Below are 20,527 nucleotides of genomic sequence, written 5' to 3' on the forward strand. Positions count from 1 at the left end.
CAATTAGTAAAAATGTCTAAAAACCTATTTCCAAATTATGGGGTATTGTGTGTAAATCTGTGACACAAAATCTAAATGAATCTAAATTAACATAATAACCCTTTTTGGTTCCAGGTAGAACCCCTTTTCTGTTCTATGAAGAACCCTTTCCACAGAGGGTTATACATGGAACCCAAAATTGTTCTACCTGGAACCAAAAAGGCTTGTACCTGGAACCAAAAAGGGTTTTTCTCTTCTAAGATTGTTCTGTTACACTGCACTGGCATTTCCTTTGTAATATAGGTACAGTATAGTGTCAGTATTTTCAGATATACCTTATAGAGGGTGAGGTGATGTTGTCTTGGCATTCAAGAGGAGCCCTCCTTATATCTCCTGGTCCAGTCTGAGAGATGGCGTCTCTCCTCACGTCTCTGTCTCCCAACCACAGTGGTTGAGTTATGTGCATGGCCAGTGTCCCAGACTTGTCATGAGTCACCTCTCTCAGGCCCAGGGGCACTCACAGGCCAGAGGCTGGCTCATACTCCACGTGCCACCCCCCCTGGCTTGTTCTCCTCATTCTATTTCTGAGTTGGTCCAAGACCTGTGTGAGGTGTGAAGTGTAGGAGGGTATTAATAAGAGTGTGAAGTGGGTGACCCCTCCTTTGCGCTCTTTCTCTCTTTTCTCTCCTGTTTCTATCCTCTGCTCATCACCTGCTGCGTCTCTCCCTCTCCTCCCCACCCACTTCCTCTTATTCCCCTCGATGCTCCGCTCTCATTAAACACCTTCACCCTTCTCTCTCTCACTGTCTCTCTTCCCTCTCTCTCTCTTAATTACCTGTTTCAGATGCTCTCAGTCGCCCACGAGAGGACAGACAGCCAAACACTCAGGGCTGGCATTATGCTGCCAGAGCAGCCTAGGAATGGGGGGAATGTGAACTGTTCAATCACATGAACAGCTGAGTCAGTGTGAGCACATGATAACCCTCCCCACCCTCACCAGACATTTGGAACTTTTGTCTCCGATTGCTTCTTTAACATCTAGTCTGTCTATACTGCGTGGCACACTGATGGAATATGGTGAACATGGCTTTCCCCTGTTATTGTTTTTCAGTGAGCTTCTGGGAGATGGATCTAGACAACCAGAACCAAAGCCAGCCCCACCCTGAGAACCCATCTGGACTATCAGAGGTTTTAACCCCCACTCCAGCAGCACCTCCAGGCACAGAAACGCCAACCTCTGAACCCTGCGCCAATGCTCCTGCTCCTCAACCGTCAGTTCCAGCCCGGCCTCGGCGGCCTCAGAGGACCCCCAGAGTAGAGGGCTCTGTAGACGTCTGTGATCCCACACCTGACCCCACAGAGGCTAACCAGGACAGATCCACTCCTGATGCTCCAGCTGGGGCCAGCCGTCATAAGCCCCTGCGGCCTGGAGCAGCCAAGCCCCCTGGGGGGCCTGGAGAGCCAGTGGGGTACACTGAAACCACTTTGAAGGCTGGCCCTAAAGTCCTAGGCCACCCCCCTGGGGCCCGGAACCCCATCTCAATGAGGGCAGCCTCAGTGCCCCAGCCACCGCCCTCCAGGCCTATACCTCCCCACCTCAACCCTCATGCCCAGAGGGCCTTCTCCGTGTCGGGCACCGCGGACACACAGGCCCAGGTGGTAGAAGACTTCAGGTGAGCTCCAGGTGTTTCTCAATATGCATTCTACCGTGCTGCACACTCTCATGCTCCAAGTGCATTCTCCAAGGACGTTCTCTTGAGTACCTTCCTTCTAGCCAGGACAATGGAAATAGAGACGAAAAAAGATATACACAAAGCAAACGTTTTACTTCATAACTATCAGTTAGCTATATGTGAATCATAATAATGAAGCTAACCAGATAGTGTAACAGGCAAAAATGACCTAAAACCAATGTTATCCAAGGTAGATGTTAATTCTTTGTGGGTAGCTAGCTAACAATTCTTTGTGGCTATCTGGCTAGCTAACAGTAGTAACTATTGACTTCCTATGGGCTTGCGACCTACGCACACCACAATGGGTATTGTAGGCATGTAACCATGACAAAATTAACACAGCATGTAATTATTAATGTATCAAGATAAAATAGTGTAGTCGGGTAACATACAGTGCATTCGGAAAGTATTCAGACCCCTTCCCCTTTTCCACATTTTGTTACATTACAGCCTTATTCTAAAATGGATTAAACTAATTTATTTGCTCATCAATCTCCACACAATACCCCATCAGGACAAAGCGAGAACAGTTATTTAGAAATGTTTCAGAATAAAAATAAAATAAAAAAATAAAACAGAAATAACCTATTTACATAAGTATTCAGACCCTTTGCTATGATACTTGAAATTGAGCTCAGGTGCATTTTGTTTCCATTGATAATCCTTGAGATGTTTCTACAACTTGTTTGGAGTCAACCTGTGGTAAATTCAATTGATTGGACATGATTTGGAAAGGCACACAACTGTCTTTATAAGGTCCCACAGTTGACAGTGCATGTTAGAGGTCGAAGTTTGGAACCACCAAGACTCTTCCTAGAGCTGGCCGCCCGGCCAAACTGAGAAATCGGGGGAGAAGGGCCTTAGTCGGGGAGGTGACCAAGAACACGATGGTCACTCTGACAGAGCTCCAGATTTCTTCTGTGGAGATGGGAGAATCTTCCAGAAGGAAAACCATCTCTGCAGCACTCCAGCAATCAGGCCTTTATGGTAGAGTGGTCAGACGGAAGCCACTCCTCAGTACAAGGCACATGAAAGCCCGCTTGGAGTTTGCCAAAAGGCACCTAAAGGACTCTCAGACTATGAGAAACAAGATTCTCTGATCTGATGAAACCTAGATTGAAGTCTTTGGCCTGAATGCCAAGCATCACATCTGGAGGAAACCTGGCACCATCCCTACTGTGAAGCATGATGGTGGCAGCCTCCTGCTGTGGGGATGTTTTTCAGCTGCAGAGACTGGGAGACTAGTCAGGATCGAGGGAAAGATGAACGGAGCAAAGTACAGAGAGATCATTGATGAAAACTTGCTCCAGAGCGCTCAGAACCTCAGACTGGGGTAAAGGTTCACCTTCCAACAGGACAAAGACCCTAAGTACACAGCCAAGACAACGCAGAAGTGGCTCTGGGACAAGTCTCTGAATGTCCGTGAGTGGCCCAGCCAGTGCCCGGACTTGAACCCGATCAAACATCTCTGGAGAGACCTGAAAATATTTATGCAGCAATGCTCCCCATCCAACCTGACAAAGCTTGAGAGGATCTGCAGAGAAGAATGGGAGAAACTCCTCAAATACAGCTATGCCAAGCTTGTAGCGTTATACCCAAGAAGACTCGAGGCTGTAATCGCTGCCAAAGGTGCTTCAACAAAGTACTGAGTAAAGGGTCTGAATGCTTATGTAAATGTCATATTTAAACAATTCTAAAAACATTTTTTTGCTTCATTATGGGGTATTGTGTGTAGATTGATGAGGGGGAAAAACTATTTAATTAATTTTAGAATAAGGCTGTGATGTAACAAAATGTGGAAAAAGTCAAGGGGTTGAATAATTTCCGAATGCACCGTGTGAGATGTGGACAGGCAGTCGGAGTTTCTCTCGCTTTAGCTAAGATAATGAATGATCTGTTGTTTCAAGAAAATATGCATACTTTTAACGTGGTTGCATCATATTTGTTTGCATACTTTCCATTGAAGCTTGCACCGATGCATGCTTCAAAATATGTACAGACGGTATACTTATTCGAGAAGTGCCCTCCGTGGTCCGTTTCGCATACTTTGATTTTGACTCATTCTCCGGCCCTACCATGCTCCAATTTGTGTGCTGGGAGCACAGTAGTATGCATGTTGAGAAACACCCGTCTTCGCCACTGAAACTATGAAATCGAGCAGTCCCACTCTGTGTTGCTTTTGTGTTAATTGCTACTCACAGCACAGACCCAGTGTCCCGAGGCTTTGTCAGAGCTCTCTGCTAACCTCTCTCATTTATGATGCTAATTAAGCTAATGGAGAGAGTGGATAGTCAGAAAATCAATAGAATTATATCAGAGAAAGACTTTGTGTGTGTACTGTATGTTAAATGCATAAGGATGTGCCCACCCAAGTCCTGAAATATGAATGAAATGTTCTGCAGTTCATTAAGAATCTGTTGCCTAATTATTTGGTTACGGGTTGAACCAAGCTTCTATTGATTGTGAGTTTCTGTGTTCCTGTTCTATGATAGAGTGCACATAATAACATGGAATGTGGGCGGTGCCATGCCGCCGGATGACATCACTGCTCTGCTGGGATTGCACGTTGGGGATGGAAACACAGACATGTATATCATTGGGTGAGCTTTTCCCAGGTGGCAGTCAGCCAACCATCTCCCCATCGCCAACTATTCCAGAAGACCTCTCTTGTCCCTTATATCCTTCGATATACAGTCCCCCTAGGTTATGAGTCGTTGGGTTAACTGTCAAACGACATTGATCCATCTATCTAGCTCCCTTTAGTTGTGTTTCTGTTTCCCCCTACATATTTATTCTTGTTGCAGTCCTTCCCCCGCCACCCCCCCCCCCCTCTCTCTCTCTCTCTCCTCTCCCTCTCTCCCTCCCTCCCTCCCTCCCTCCTGACCTATCTTTATCGCTCTCCCTATGGCCTCCGTATAATGACTGTGTGTGTAACTGCTGCTCTCTCAGTCTACAGGAAGTCAACTCCATGATCAACAAAAGGCTGAAAGACGTTCTCTTCACAGACCAATGGAGTGATGCCTGCATGGAGAGACTCAGCCCCTTCGGATACATACTGGTCAGTAAAGGGTTGACACAGAGACACTTATGCACAAGCACGCTAACACATACACCACATGGTTGTGGTAAACACACAAAAGATAATTAACTACAGAGCAAACAAATGGAGCTCATGTTATATACATTTGTGGAAACTGTTTTGCAATGTAAGTGGAGTGTGAGCCAGTTTTGGCACTCTGTGCTCATATCCCTCCCAATGCATGCGAGATAATATGCTAGGGCATAGTGGAGCGTGGGGGCTGACTACAATCAAGCGTGCAGTGTTGGTTTATCTGTTATCTTCCTCTGTCTGCCAGGCTCTCATACAACATTCTCTCTCTCTCTCTCTCTCAGCTCTGTCTCACAGCTCTCACAGCCAGCTCTGTGGCTTATCTTGAGCCCCTCACCCAATGGCATGTTGCAGCACTCTTGGTTAGGGAACATTTCTCATCCGTTTCAAATGTGCTTATTTATGCTCCATCCATTCAAATGTGTGTGTGTGTGTGTGTGTGTGTGTGTGTGTGTGTGTGTGTGTGTGTGTGTGTGTGTGTGTGTGTGTGTATTTAAGAGACAGAGAGAGAGACAAAGTAATAGAGAGTAGGGGTCCTGGCCACAGCTGGTGCAGTGTGGTTGGTTGTTGTTTGTTGACCTGTCAGTGTCTAACACATTGTTTGGGCCTGTTGGAGCTTTAGGGAGAGCGGATGAACCTGCTGCAGAGAAACAACAGAGAGCTAGACAAGAGAACGTCTCCCAGGGTGCTGGTTTATTTCTGGACTTTAATGCTCCCTCCATGTTGATGGCTCTGTGACAGTGAGACTGATGCTGTCCCCTGGCCATCTCATACCCTGCTTGACTCCAAAATGCTCATGAGAACATTTTATGTGCATTTGTGTTCACATGCATGGGCAGGCTTATTTGGTAGAATTGAATGTCTGAGGGGTTGTTAGTGTCTGTAGTCTACCTCAGAACTTGAACCATGACAGTACTACGGTAATAGTCTGTCTAGTCATGGCATGTTGCACAGACATGAGGTTTCCAAAAATGGCCTGTAACCCAACACCCCCTCTTTCCTCACAGTCAGTAATATCCTACCGCCCTCTCCTCTTTCCTCTCTCCTCTGCTCTCACAGCCCACTGTCAGACCTGGCAGTCAATTAGACCAATCAGAAGAGAGCTTGCCAAACCATCCACCCTAGAGACACATCAGTCAATCAAGTCTTTTTCTCTGTCCAGCACCATCTGTTAAAGCTTATTCAATCAGTTTTAAAACACTATCTCAACACTAGGAATCACTTACAGGGCAACATATCAAATCAAATCAAATTGTATTTGTCACATTAGCTGAATAAAAGGTGTAGTACCGTGAAATGCTTACTTACAAGCCCTTAACCTTTTTCAGAAAAATAAGAGTTAAGAAAAATATTGACTAAATAAACTAATGTCCAAAATAAAAGAGCAACAATAAAATAACAATAACAAGGCTATATACAGTACCAATTCAATGTGCGGGTTAGTTGAGGTAATTGAGGTAATATGTATTATGTAGGTAGGAGTAAAGTGACTATGCATAGATAATAAACAGCGAGTAGCAGCAGCGTACAAAAGGGGGGGGGGGTATCAATGCAAATAGTCCGGGTAGCCATTTGATTAGCTGTTCTGCAGTCTTATGGCTTGGTGGTAGAAGCTGTTAAGAAGCCTTTTGTACCTAGACTTGGCGCTCCAGTACCGCTTACCATGCGGTAGCAGAGAGAACAGTCTATGACTAGGGTGGCTGGAGTCTTTGGCAATTTTTAAGGCCTTCTCTGACACCGCCTGGTATAGAGGTCATGAATGGCTGGTAGCTTGGCCCCAGTGATGTACTGGGCTGTACACACTACCATATCTAGCGCCTTGCGGTCGGAGGCCGAGCAGTTGCCATACCAGGCGGTGATGCAACCAATCAGGATGCTCTCGATGGTGCAGCTGTAGAACTTTTGGATAATCTGAAGACCCATGACAAATCTTTTCAGTTTCCTGAGGGGGAATAAGCGTTGTTGTGCCCTCTTCACGATGGTCTTGGTGTGTTTGGACCATGATAGTTTGTTGGTGATGTGGACATCAAGAAACTTGAAGCTCTCAACCTGCTCCACTACAGCCCCGTCGATGAGAATGGGGGCGTGCTCGGCCCTCCTTTTCCTGTAGTTCACGATCATCTCCTTTGTCTTGATCACATTGAGGGAGAGGTTGTTGTCCTGGCACCACACTTCCATATCTCTGACCTCCTTCCTATAGGCTGTCTCATTGTTGTTGGTGATCAGGCTTACCACCGCTGTGTCGTCAGAAAACTTAATGATGGTGCTGGTGTAATGCTTGGCCACGCAGTCATGGGTGAACAGGGAGTACAGGTGGGGACTAAGCACACACCCCTGAGGGGTCCCCGTGTTGAGGATCAGCGTATCAGAGGTGTTGTTGCCTACCCTTACCACCTGGGGGCGGCCCTTCAGGAAGTCCAGGATCCAGTTGCAGAAGGAGGTGTTTAGTCCCAGGGTTCTTAGCTTAGTGATGAGCTTTGAGGGCACTATGGTGTTTGAGGGCATTATGGAGTTTTTGTCCTCTATTGTAGCTTGGTCCCATATCTATTTGTGCTCTTGCCAACTCCATTGCTATCATTTTGTTTGGCATGACAATTCCATAATGAGTTGGCAAGAGAGCAGAAACAGACTATTACCTAGGCTACCTCTATTGATATTTTGGTGGACGTATCAAACAATCAAACATTTTGTTTTTCCGAGACAAATCACAGTCAAAAATGTAATATAGAAGGAGAGATTATTTTCCACCAAGGCACTCAGCTCCTCCTTGTAGGCTGTATCGTCGATGTTGGTAATCAGGCCCACCACTGTTGTGTCATCAGCAAACTTGATGATTGAGTTGGAGACACGCATGGCCACGTAGTCATGGGTGAACAGGGAGTACAGGAGGCGGCTGTGCACGCACCCCTGTGGGGCCCCCTTGTTGAGGATCAGCGTGGCGGAGGTGTTGTTGCCTACCTTCACCACTTGGGGTAGGGCCCATCAGGAAGTCCAGGACCCAGCTGCACAAGGAGGGGTTCAGACCCAGGGCCCTGAGCTTAGTGATGAGCTTGGAGGGCACTATGTTGTTGAAGGCTGAGCTGTATTCGAAAGGCATTTTTACATAGGTATACCTATCCAGGTGGGATAGGAAGGTGTGCACTGAGATGGCGATTGCATCGTTCATGGATCTGTCAATAGATAGTGAATAAATCACTTTATTACTTGGAGTCTAGACCAATTAAATACAAATGCAGGCTGGGAGGCTCAATGTGATCATTGGGAGTACATACCTACTGTGTACTGCTGTAACATGTATTCCACCGTGCAGTATTGTAAAATCAGGCACCATGTTTTTCCCTCACATGGGTTTACTGTTTAGACAGAGAGGTTAGACCGCTGGCTATGGCCTCCTTTATGTTCACTGCTTCATGCAAAACAGAGGAAGAGCTGGGCCACTGGATCCTGCAGGGCACAATGCAAATGTGAGGAGAGAGAGAGGAGGAAAGAGAGAGACATCACTGGTACACAGAGACGGAAAGGCATACAGTTAGCAGGCTTCAGACAGACAGCACAGAGAGGTTGCTTATATACACTCAGCGGACAGTTTATTAGGTACACCCATCTAATTCACAGGTCGGACCCCCCTTTGGCTCTAGAACAGCCTGAATTTTTCGGGCATGGATTCTACAAGGTGTGGCGTTCAAACGTTGCTCAATTGGTATCAAGGGACCTAACGTGTACTAGGAAAACATTCCCCACGCCATTATACCACCGCCACCAGCCTGTACCGTTGACACCAGGCAGGATGGAGTCATGGACTGATGCTGCTTACGTCAAATTCTGACTCTGACATCAGCAACAGGAACCGTGATTCGTCGGACTAGGCAATGTTTTTCCACTCCTCAATTTTCCAGTGTTGGTGATCACGTGCCCACTGGAGCCGCTTCTTCTTGTTTTTAGCTGATAGGAGTGGAACCCAGCTGCAATAGCCCATCCATGACAATAGCCCATCCATGACAATAGCCCATCCATGACAAGGAACGACGAGTCCTTGTCATGTGACGTTGAGCATGCGATCATGCTCAACGTCGCTTAGGTCACTCGTTTTGCCCATTTTAACGTTCAATCGAACAGTAACTTCCTGGATGCCTGCCTGCTTTATATAGCAAGCCCCGGCCACGTGACTCACTGTCTATAGGAGCGAACCATTTTCGTGAACGGTGTTGTGTACCTAATAAACTGGCAACTGAGTGTAGAATTAGCTATATGAAACAGAGGTGTTCCTTTGCTTACAGATTACAGTAATAATTATCCCCTGAATGGTAGCAGGACACAAATTACCACCACCACCATCACTAATATTTTCTCTCTCCCTCTCTGCCCCTCCTCTCTCCCTCTCTGTTGGTCCCTCTCTCAGGTGACATCTCAGCGGATGCAGGGGGTGTTGTTGCTGGTGTTTGCTAAGTACTACCACCTCCCCTTCCTCCGAGGGGTGCAGACAGAGACCACCCGCACTGGCTTGGGGGGCTACTGGGTGAGACAACTGCCCGTTGAGACCTCATCCAACTGACCAACTGACGGAGAACCATAACCAACTGACAGAACGGACCCATCCTACTGACCAAGTGACAGAGAAGCACACCTAAATGACAGAACTGACCCAGTCAAACAGCCACACCAATGAAGACTCAACACTCTAGGCCAGATAGAGTAAAATGGCATGCCAGCATTACTGAACTGAAGTTCACATTCAGAACTGACCCACCCTTAAAACCTCCACACAGCCAGTTAGTGTAAGGACAGCCAGACAGTGCTAATGATGAGGTTTGCTTCTGTTGGCCTCTTTGTTTCCCTTACTGTTCATCAATTAGTAGGAAGGGTTTAGCAGGAAGGGTTTTGGGGGGCAGGCTGTACCCAAAGCTTGTATGGATATCTGTGCTCCCTCCATACCTCTGATGTCCACATGGTGGTGCTTTAGTATTTCCAAAGATAATGTTTTTATGGTTCAAAGCCTTAAACACTCCCCAGATAATTTATTTAGATATGTAAACATTAGAAAACATGCTTTATTGAATCTACTCTTTAAGAAGTTAAAATAATCTGTGTACTCTTTAAGGCTAATGAAATCCCATGCAGTTGATCAAAGTGTGCAGGCAGGGGGGGGATCTGTCTGCCTGTCTTACTGAGAGATACATAGAGTTCCATGTAGTAATGCACTGTGAAGTCTCTATTGTCTTCCCTGTATGAACTCAGATAAGCATCAGCACATTCTGCAGGTCTCCCTCTGCTGTGTCATCTCTTGTATTTTAGTAGGTCAGAGCTGTAGAGGGAGAGCAGCAGGAGGAACCACACAGCTCCATCCTGCCTTCATTCACACAGATCGCTGCACGTGAAATATTGATCATGCCATTCACTAGTCATAAATCTATCGGCAAACTTCCTGCCCTCAGATATGTTTACCTACCGGGGGTCATATTTCATAGGCTAGGCTACTATTCATACTATTTATTCTCTCGGTTTGCAAATTGAATGTTTTATCCCATCAAACTAATCCTGCCATTCTTCTGCTCCTGTCCCCAATCTTCAACCTTATTCTGTTTCTCTCTTTTTCTCTCACTCTACCCCTTCCTTTATTCTCTCTCTCCCTCTCCTTTCTCCATTCTTGTTGTAGGGTAATAAAGGGGGTGTGAGTGCGCGCATGTCTGTGTTCGGTCACACCATCTGTTTCCTGAACTGCCACCTGCCGGCCCACATGGAGAACTCTGAGCAGCGCATGGAAGACTTTGAGAGCATCCTGCAGCAGCAGCAGTTTGAAGGCCAGGCTGCCACAGGGGTGCTCGACCACGAGTTAGTCACTCTACATATGAACGCGCACACCCACCCACTTAAGTTTCCATCCAGGCACTTGCACAATTAAACTAACACATAAGAAAGCATGCTCAGAGCGGTCCACCTCCCTTTTATCCAGAAAAGATATAGAGGCTATAGTTACGGTTCGATATACCTAAAAAATATATTTTGTGTGATCTAGAGAACATACCTTATCATTAAAAAGGCGTCTTTGCAGTTCCGCTCTGTCCTCAATCCATTCCATACTTTTCTCTTCCTCTACAGTGTGGTGTTCTGGTTTGGAGATCTGAATTTCCGCATTGATGAACTGGAGATTCCGGCAGTGAAAACAGCCATTGATAACAATAAACTCACCATGCTGTGGGAGAAAGACCAGGTGAGATGCCTGTTCAAGATAAAGGCCCATGACACGGTCTTTTAACGGAGCTTGTAATGCATAGACGATGCCACTAGAGGGCATACAGAGACCAAAATAACAGAGACACTTCATTTTAACGTTATTAATTGTTATCCCCCATTCTACAGCTGAACATGGCCAAAGACAGCGAGACGGTGCTGGTGGGCTTTCTGGAGGGACCTCTCAAATTCCCCCCTACTTACAAGTTTGACGTGGGGACAGATACATATGATACAAGGTTTGTGATGACATGGGGGGGTCCACCTTGCAGCTCTTTGACTTAAAAATGTAATGAGATGAGTGTTCTGATCATCACAGTTCTTACCCTCCCTGCTCTCTCTATCTTTCTCTCTCTCTCAGTGGGAAGAAGCGTAAGCCTGCGTGGACAGACAGGATCCTGTGGCGTCTGAGGGCCACAGCTCCCTTTGGGCAGGCCCCTAATGCTGGGAAGAGAGGCTCTGTGTCAGGACTGAGCAGCGGGACCAAGGTCACCCAGCACTTCTACCGCAGTCACATGGAGTACATGGTCAGCGACCACAAGCCTGTCTCTTCCATCTTCACCCTCCAGGTGAGACACAGCCCCTCTCCCTCTCTTTCCCCCACACGTCCTACTTGTCACCTGAGCTGTGACATGCACATAACTTTGCCCGAAACCTGTAATAAACTGGGATAACCATGGTAGTGACAGATACAGATACAGAGAGATGTTGATGTTGTGTTCTATTGATTGTACACCATGATGATATTGATGTTCAGAATGCTGTGTGTAGTTCCCCTATAAGGTGGACATGCCACTGGTGACGATCATGGTGGAGGATGAGTGGAACAGCATTGCAGACGCCACATGCACATTCAAAGCTGCACCTAATTTCGCACGCAGCTCCTGGGACTGGATTGGGCTGTACAAAGTACTCACTCTTCCTCTTAACCTTCTAGTGCTGATTTCAATGTTTAACGAAGTTTGAAGTATCCCAGATAATGTTTATTGATAAAGTAATAATTAGCTAAGGCATTAAGTTTTTTTAAATCAGGAATTGGTGTTGCCTTTGCCTCCCCAGGTGGGATTCAAACACCATAAGGACTATGTAGGCTATGTGTGGGCCAAGCAGGAGGAGGCAGATTACCATAGAGTAGAACACGAGGTAAGGGCGACTTTTAATATATAATATGTGTATAATATATATACAGTTGAAGTCTGAAGTTTACATACACTTAGGTTGGAGTCATTAAAACTTGTTTATCAACCACTCCACAAATTTCTTGTTAACAAACTATAGTTTTGGCAAGTCGGTTTGTGCATGACACAAGTAATTATCCAACAGTTGTTTACAGACAGATTATTTAACTTAGAATTCACTGTATCACAATTCCAGTGGGTCAGAAGTTTACGTACACTAAGTTGACTGTGCCTTTAAACAGCTTAGAAAATTCCAGAAAATGATGTCATGGCTTTAGAAGCTTCTGATAGGCTAATTGACATCATTTGAGTCAGTTGGAGGTGTACCTGTTGATGTATATCAAGGCCTACCTTCAGACTCAGTGCCTCTTTGTTTGACATCATGGGAAAATCAAAAGAAATCAGCCCAGACCTCAGGAAAAAAATTGTAGACCTCCACAAGTCTGGTTCATCCTTGGGAGCAATTTCCAATTGCCTGAAGCCTGAAGGTACCACCTTCATATGTACAAACAATAGTACGCAAGTACAAACACCATGGGACCATGCAGCCGTCATACTGCTCAGGTGGGAGACGCGTTCTGTTTCCTAGAGATGAACGGACTTTGGTGCGAAAAGTGAAAATCAATTCCAGAACAACAGCAAAAAACCTTGTGAAGATGCTGGAGGAAACAGGTACAAAAGTATCTATATCCACAGTTAAACAAGTCTTATATCGACATAACCTGAAAGGCCGCTCAGCAAGGAAGAAGCCACTGCTCCAAAACAGCCATAAAAAAGCCTGACTACGGTTTGTAACTGCACATGGGGACAAAGATCATACTTTTTTGGAGAAATGTCCTCTGGTCTGATGAAACAAAAATAGAACTGTTTGTCCATAATGACCATCGTTATGTTTGGAGAAAAAAGGGGGAGACTTGCAAGCCAAAGAACACCATCCCAACCGTGAAGCACGGGGGTGGCAGCATCATGTTGTGGGGGTGCTTTGCTGCAGGAGGGACTGGTGCACTTCACAAAATAGATGGCCTCATGAGGAAGTAAAATTATGTGGATATATTGAAGCAACATCTCAAGACATCAGTTAAAGCTTGGTCGCAAATGGGTCTTCCAAATGGACAATGACCCCAAGCATACTTCCAAAGTTGTGGCAAAATGACTTAAGGACAACAAAGTCAAGGTATTGGAGTGGCCATCACAAAGCCCTGACCTCAATCCCATAGAAAATGTGTGGGCAGAACTGAAAAAGCGTGTGCGAGCAAGGAGGCCTACAAACCTGACTCATTTACACCAGCTCTGTCAGAAGGAATGGGCCAAAATTCCCCCAACTTATTGTGGGAAGCTTGTGGAAGGCTACCCAAAACATTTGACCCAAGTTAAACAATTTAAAGGCAATGCTACCAAATACTAATTGAGTGCATGTAAACTTCTGACCCACTGGGAATGTGATGAAAGAAATAAAAGCTGAAATAAATAATTCTCTCTACTATTATTCTGACATTTCACATTCTTAAAATAAAGTGGTGATCCTAACTGACCTATGACAGGGAATTTTTACAAGGATTAAATGTCAGTAATTGTGAAACTGAGTTTAAATGTATTTGGCTAAGGTGTATGTAAACTTCCGACTTCAACTGTATAATATGAAACACATAAATTAACTGGAGAACCTTGTCTAAGTATCTTTGTTTGTTTTGACTCTTCTCTCCCTGTCTTCCTGTCTTTACCTCTGCAGGTGACCTTTACTGAGGAAGAATTGCCCAAGGGCTCAGGAGACTTTATTTTGTGTTACTATAGCAACAACACGAGCACCCTCGTGGGTGTGACAGAGCCTTTTCAGGTACCTACAATGCTCTGGTTTTAGGGTAAATATATCAAATGTTGAGGTATAATGGGAGCACTGGACTATGATGGGATTGGTAATTTAACTCTCCTTTGGTTCTTCCACACCCTTTCCTCCCCCTTGTCCTCCTCTTCTTAATTTGGATCTACACCCTTTTCCTATGCTACTCCCCTATGCTCTAATTTTCTTGATCGTCTCTTCTTTCTCTCTCTTCCTCCTCCACCTCCTTTCCATCTTCTTTCCTCTGCAGATCCAGCTGCCCACCTCCAGCCCCGCCGGTAGCCCCTCTGACGACAGTTCTGACTTCACCTCTGAGGACGACAGCACAGTGGACGGTATGAAGACCAAGTCCCGCAGTCCCAGCCCCCGGAAAAAGAAGCACAGAACACGGCACAGCCAAAGCCGCAGTCCCAGCCACAGCCGTAGCCGCAGTGGCAGCCCTGCTCTGCCCGAAATGAAGGGCCTCAAGCTGCAGCCTGGCTTGGCCCACAACACCACTGATGGCTCTGCCTCTGGCAATGCCCCAGAGGGTATGGATCGGGAGGTCTCAGCTGAGGCTGGAAATACAGGGTTGTGATGGAGCCCCTGTTATCCTGCTCTCCCATTACCAACTATGTGTGGTTTCTTTATACATGACATTCCTGCACTGTACTGTATTGTATGTTTCCTTTATTGAAAATGTACATTTGCGGATGCCATTTGTTTCAGAACTGGGGTTAGGCTTCTGGTGCAGGAAGACTACTTTGTCTTGTGTGATTTTTCTTAAGCGGTTTTCAAGTGTATATCTCCCTGTAGGTTCTCTCACTCTTCCCTCTCAGGCATAGAACATACAGGGAGCTTTTGGCTGATTTCAATAGGTCCTTACATGGCAAATCATTCCCTAATCCCAGGCAGAGGGAAATTGCTACCAAATGCATTTCGGGTCCATATCGGCAGTTGTTTCACAGATATTTTGAAGCAGCATAATATTTCCCCCTCTATATCAGCCCTGGTGGCTTAGTCAGCAGATCAGCATGTGTGTGAGCATGAGGAAATGCTGTCTCCCGATGAGGTAAACAATTAGTTTGACTCCCAAAGGGAACATTCCTCGCAAATAGGAATAATCCCTATTTGCTTTAGCAGGTCCTGTCCTACGTTTCAATACAGCATTGTGTCTACTGCTACATACATTATCTAAGGGACAAGGTTACCATGGACAAAACCATTTGTCACAGTATGTGCAACCCCTTGTGAGTTGAGAGCGCATCTCTGAGCAGCAGGTCTTTGTAAAACTATCCTTAGGCCTGGCTGCATGGGTCACTTAAATGCCATGGTGAAAAAACAAGGTCAAAAATGGTAATGTTCACCTTCAGGTTACTGATGTTCCCAGTTGTCCTCTTTCCTTCCCTCCCCATCTCTATATCTCTCTTCTTATGTCCCCTCTCTCTCTTTTTCTCTTTGGGTGAAGGTGATTAGCAGACACTGTTATGTCACTAGTAGTAATGTGTTGAATTGTTAGCGTGTGACCTCCAATGAGCCATCCTAAACACTTTGTACCTATGGGCTGTTAGCTTAGGACAGTGTGTGCTGTTGTACTGTAACCTCATTGTGTGTGTGTTCATGTAAGTATGCCACTGTATGAGTGTGTCTTATGAACGTTTGGGTTTGCAGAAGTGAGTGTGTATTTCTGTGTGATTGATAGTGATGTGTGTATGTGTTTGCATGGTTTTCTGGACTGTACATTCCGGTACTGTGATTTTGTGCTGTTAAAAGTGCTGTTTTTGACTCCTCTTTGTAAGATACTTAGCTGTTGAGAAGTGTTAGGAAAAACATGTGATGATGACAGTGTAAACACAACATTATATGGTAGATATAGCTACAGTTTGCTAGCAGAACAACAAGAAATACTTGTATTTATTTTATTCAATTCAATTATTTTCATCCTATTTAAAATATACAAAATACAATGTAGAGAGTTTGAAGCTCATCCAAGGTAAAGGATCAGTGCTGCATATGTGCAAGTGAACTTGGCTTTTGTTGTTGTTGTTATGTATTGATTATGTGTATCAATCAATATAACTGAATTGATCCAAAGTACGGTTATAGAAAAGGTGATAAGGAAAGACTAGATCTGAAAATCAAGTTGAATTGTCCTTTGTTGTTTTAGTCTTTGGCAACGTCTCGCTCCCATACTATACGTGCAATGAAAAATATGTGAATAGTAACTAAGAAATGTTATTGAAAGCTTCTAATATGTTTTTAAAAATTGAGAGTAGGTTATGTATGTCAATGACAAATATCAAATAGAGAACAGATGACAATCAATGCCCAAAAAGATTATTATACTTAAACATTATGCATTTATTTTCTTATTTTGTGTCAAAAGAGAGCTTGAATTCTGCTGGCCAGTGTGGGGGAACAAGGGTTTAAAGTTAAAAGTCCTATTCAATTTAATAGGCTATATTGTGTATACATATTGGTTTTATATTTATTTTACTTTTATATTTATTCATGCACACAACAGTTTTATGTGGAGGCAAAAATAAACAACCTCTTTTCACTTGGTTTATCTGTGATTTCAGATCAAAAGTAGGTTTTGTGCATTGTATTGGCTCTGCAAGCTTGTATGTGATTGGGATCCGAGGAGACTGTCTTAAAACATCTGGGCAACATTACAGCAACATTGTCAGAGGCATGAATTGGCTAGTTGTTGAATGTTGATGTTGGAGGGTGGTGTGTGGAATCGTCCGCTGGGGTCAGGGCACAGAGGGAACCCCTCTGCTTTCCAGCTCAACACCTCTGTCACACACACACACACGCTGTTCAGAGATCAAATAAAACTCCTCGTCAAGCTGTACAGCTGGTCTGCTCTCTGAGTCTTTCTTGTTTTCAGTCAGCCAGATCAAATAACATTGACCACTCTGATAAGGAACTAATTATATTGCACTACTTTGATGTTGTTTTAGTGTATTGTATGTGCTCTCTTATAAAACATAAAATGCTCTGACACCTCATTGTATTGGGGGTGTTTGGTTGCAGGGGAGAAGACCCCTAGAAATCTTACAAAGGAAGAATACGCTATGAGACACTTTCAGTGTTGGTTGCTATTGAAAAACAACCAGGTCAGGTCTACGACAGTCATTGTAAAAAGCATTAGTATCCAACATAGTATCCTAAACCTAAAGACCCACAACTCTGCTCGCATTGTAGTCTGTATAAAGTAGGTTGTTAATTATTGCCACCCTTAATACAGATGAGCATAAAAGACTGTATAAAATAAATAATACAAAAACGGAGCTATATTGTAGGCTAAAAGAGAAAATCCGACAGAGATTTGTTTTAATAAATCATTTAAAAAATCTAAAAAGATATGGGTCAAAATTATTGCCCCGGTTTGCAATAATCTAGCACCCTCCCTCCCCCTGCAAGGATAATGACACTGAGCTTTTTTCTATAATGTTTTATGAGATTGGAGAACACGTTGGTAGGGGTCTTAGACCATTCCTCCATATATAATCTTCCAGGTCCTTGATATCATTACTCTGCTCTTATGGATGGCCCTCTTCAATGGGTTTCAAATTAAATCCAAATAAAATCACATTTTCTTTCTCACATGCCCCGAATACAACAGGTGTAGATTTTTACTGTGAAATACTTACTTATGAGCCCTTTCACAACAATGCAGAGTTAAAAAGTAAGAAAAATTGCCAAAAGGAAATAGTAACACAATACAATAACGAGATTATATACGAGAAGTACCAGTACAGAGTCAATGTGCAGAGGTACTAGGTAGTTAAGGTAATTGATGCAATATGTACATGTAGGTAAGGGTAAAAGTGACTAGGGAATCAGGATAGATAATAAACAATAGCAGCAGCGTATGTGAAGAGTCTGAAAGTGTGTGTGTGGCATAAAATGCATGTGTGTGTTTTATGTGTTTGAGCGTATGAAGTCAGTCGTATGTTGGCTATGTGTGTGTGTGTTGGAGTGTCAGTGTAGTATGTGTGAGTTTGTGGGGAGAGTCCAATGAGTCTGCATAGAGGCGGTGCAAGAGAGTCAGTGCAAATATAAAGTGGTCACTGCAAATAGTCAGGCTAGTCATTTGATTAACTGTTTAACAGTCTTACTGCTTAGGGGGTAGAAGCAGTTCAGGAGCCTTTTGGTCCCAGACTTGGCACTCCAGTACCACTTGCCATAAGGTAGCAGAGAGAACAGTCTATGACTTGGATGGCTGAAGTCTTTAACAATTTATAGGGCCTTCCTCGGACACACCTGGTAAAGAGGTCCTGGATGGCAGGGAGCTTTGCCCCAGTGATGTACTGGGCCGTATGCACTACCCTCTGTAGTGCCTTGCGGTCGGAGGCCGAGCAGTTGCCATACCAAACGGTGATGCAGCCAGTCAAGATGGTCTCAATGGTGCAGCTGTAGAACATTTGGATGATCTGAGTCATCAATGAACAGCATTCTCACGTAGGTGTTCCTTTTGTCCAGGTGGGAAAAGACAGCATGGAGGGCAATAGAGATTGTCATCATCTGTGGATCTGTTGGGGCCGTATCCGAATTGGAGTGGGTCTGGGATGATGGTGTTGATGTGAGCCATGACCAGCGTTTCAAAGCATTTCATGGCTACAGATGTTAGTGCTACGGGGCGAAAGTCATGGTAAGAGATGATGTCATGTTTGTTGAAAGATCATAGCTTGTGGTTGGACTTTGAATGTGCCATTGAATGTGTTTTTGAGAAACCCCCACAAGTAATGCTGTTGCTGGAATACATGCATAGATGCCATATCTATAATTGAAACTAATCCTGCAGCAACAGGAAATGTGAATTGTTATGGGGACTATTTAATGGACATTTTTTGTAGAGGTTGATACATTTTCCGTTAGGGCAAATCAAGTCAGAAATTTGAACGTGGAAATTACAAACGTTAGAAGCCTTTTTAAACCTTGAATACACTACTAGTTTCATTTCTTGTGCAGGAACAATTCTGCAACAACAGGATGATCAAATGAAGATACGGCATCTGTAAGGGGCAAGTCCGGGCCACAAGTCAATAAGCACTCTGATAGTACTCTGATAGCGCTGGTGATGAAACAGACTACATGGCACTTTGTATGGCTTTTAAGTAAATGGTTTATGCAACAGTCATAGTTAAACGACCTAAGGGCAGATATGCTCACTGCAAAAACTTGCATTTTTATCACTTCACTTACACAAGCTCATGAAACTTCCTTTAAACATTTGTCTAATAACATGGTATGGTTGGAATCTTGGCCCTCCCACCCCTAAGGGAGGGCAGCTCCTGCTCAGCCCAGTCAAAGCTCTTCTCTGTCCTAGTACCCCAAAAGTGGAACAAGCTTCCCCTTGAAGCTAGGACAGCAGAGTTCCTGCCCATCTTCCAAAAAAACAACTGAAACCCTACCTCTTCAAAGACTATCTTGAATTTCAATCACGCGGTAAAGCTATACTTCCACAATGTGGATTGAATAGAGCCCTAAATGGGACACTGGTTGAGTAACCGTTGTTGGATTTATTGATAAGAATGACTTCAGTTACTTTGTTATTTTTCTCAGACCTGTGTGTAGGGGGATTGCCAGGATCCTCAAACGGAACAAGAAAGAGGATTTCAACACCCACCATCTCAGATTGTTCTGAAATCGTTTCTGTAGTTAGTAAGAGATACAATTAACATTCCCGAAACGTTATTTTGTTGAAATATAATTTGATTTCAGAGAAATTCAACTAATTGATTTTAACAAAATTGGCCACTTTAATTTATAGGATTCAGGTAATATTCAATAAATATAGTATCCAAAGTTCTTCCAACCAATGAATAAGACATGAGGAAATCAAACACATGGCCAAAAGCCACCCACGGACACCCCCCACCCTATGCCAATCCCACCCCAACAACCAGTATACAGTATCAGTTCTCTATGTTTGACAATTAGTATGAAGCTGTGGCTTGGAGTATTGCTTCTCCGTGCTACGAAATGTGTTCCTTGTGAATCTGGTGATGGTTTTCTTCCCCTGTTCAGAGAAATTTGTAATTGAAGTCACTGCCATTATTTGGCAGGTAGCATAGTGGCTAGAGTGATGGGCCAGTAACTGAAAGGTTGCTGGGTCAAATCCCAGAACTGACTAGGTACAAATCTGTTGTTCTGCCCCTGAACAAGCCAGTTAACACACTGTTCTCCGGTAAGCTGTCATTGTAAATAAGAATTTGTTCTTAACTGACTTGTCTAGTAAAATAAAAATGTTACCATCAAGTAGTGTGAAAGTACCATGTTTTGACCACTGTTCCTGCTATACTGCCACACTATTTTATACATTTTCTGGTATCTTGTGTTTATTGAATATATCACAACATTTCCTTTTGCAACTTTGCGTAGCCAGTCCTCCATGAAATAAATTCAGTTTCTCCTTTTCTTAGCAACCTAACGCTTCAATCCAACTCTCCTTGAATAGTCCAACAAGTGGCCG

At 44.2% G+C, this 20,527-nt stretch overlaps 1 protein-coding gene across 1 annotated transcript in view; it reads left to right on the plus strand.

Moving 5' to 3' along the window:
* Positions 1-16,900, plus strand: part of LOC139410954 (phosphatidylinositol 4,5-bisphosphate 5-phosphatase A-like) — a 36,514-nt gene extending 19,614 nt beyond the window's left edge. The window contains exons 2-13 of the mRNA XM_071156667.1: positions 1,091-1,652; positions 4,205-4,312; positions 4,662-4,770; positions 9,221-9,337; positions 10,475-10,650; positions 10,918-11,029; positions 11,179-11,288; positions 11,411-11,618; positions 11,821-11,958; positions 12,109-12,192; positions 13,957-14,061; positions 14,315-16,900. Coding sequence (XP_071012768.1) covers positions 1,105-1,652; positions 4,205-4,312; positions 4,662-4,770; positions 9,221-9,337; positions 10,475-10,650; positions 10,918-11,029; positions 11,179-11,288; positions 11,411-11,618; positions 11,821-11,958; positions 12,109-12,192; positions 13,957-14,061; positions 14,315-14,641 — 2,142 coding nt within the window. The 5' untranslated portion in view covers positions 1,091-1,104 and the 3' untranslated portion in view covers positions 14,642-16,900. The remainder of the gene's footprint in view (positions 1-1,090; positions 1,653-4,204; positions 4,313-4,661; positions 4,771-9,220; positions 9,338-10,474; positions 10,651-10,917; positions 11,030-11,178; positions 11,289-11,410; positions 11,619-11,820; positions 11,959-12,108; positions 12,193-13,956; positions 14,062-14,314) is intronic.
* Positions 16,901-20,527: the final 3,627 nt, after the last annotated feature.

The sequence above is a fragment of the Oncorhynchus clarkii genome, chromosome 6 (genome assembly GCF_045791955.1).
Source record: "Oncorhynchus clarkii lewisi isolate Uvic-CL-2024 chromosome 6, UVic_Ocla_1.0, whole genome shotgun sequence".
Lineage (NCBI taxonomy): Eukaryota > Metazoa > Chordata > Actinopteri > Salmoniformes > Salmonidae > Oncorhynchus > Oncorhynchus clarkii.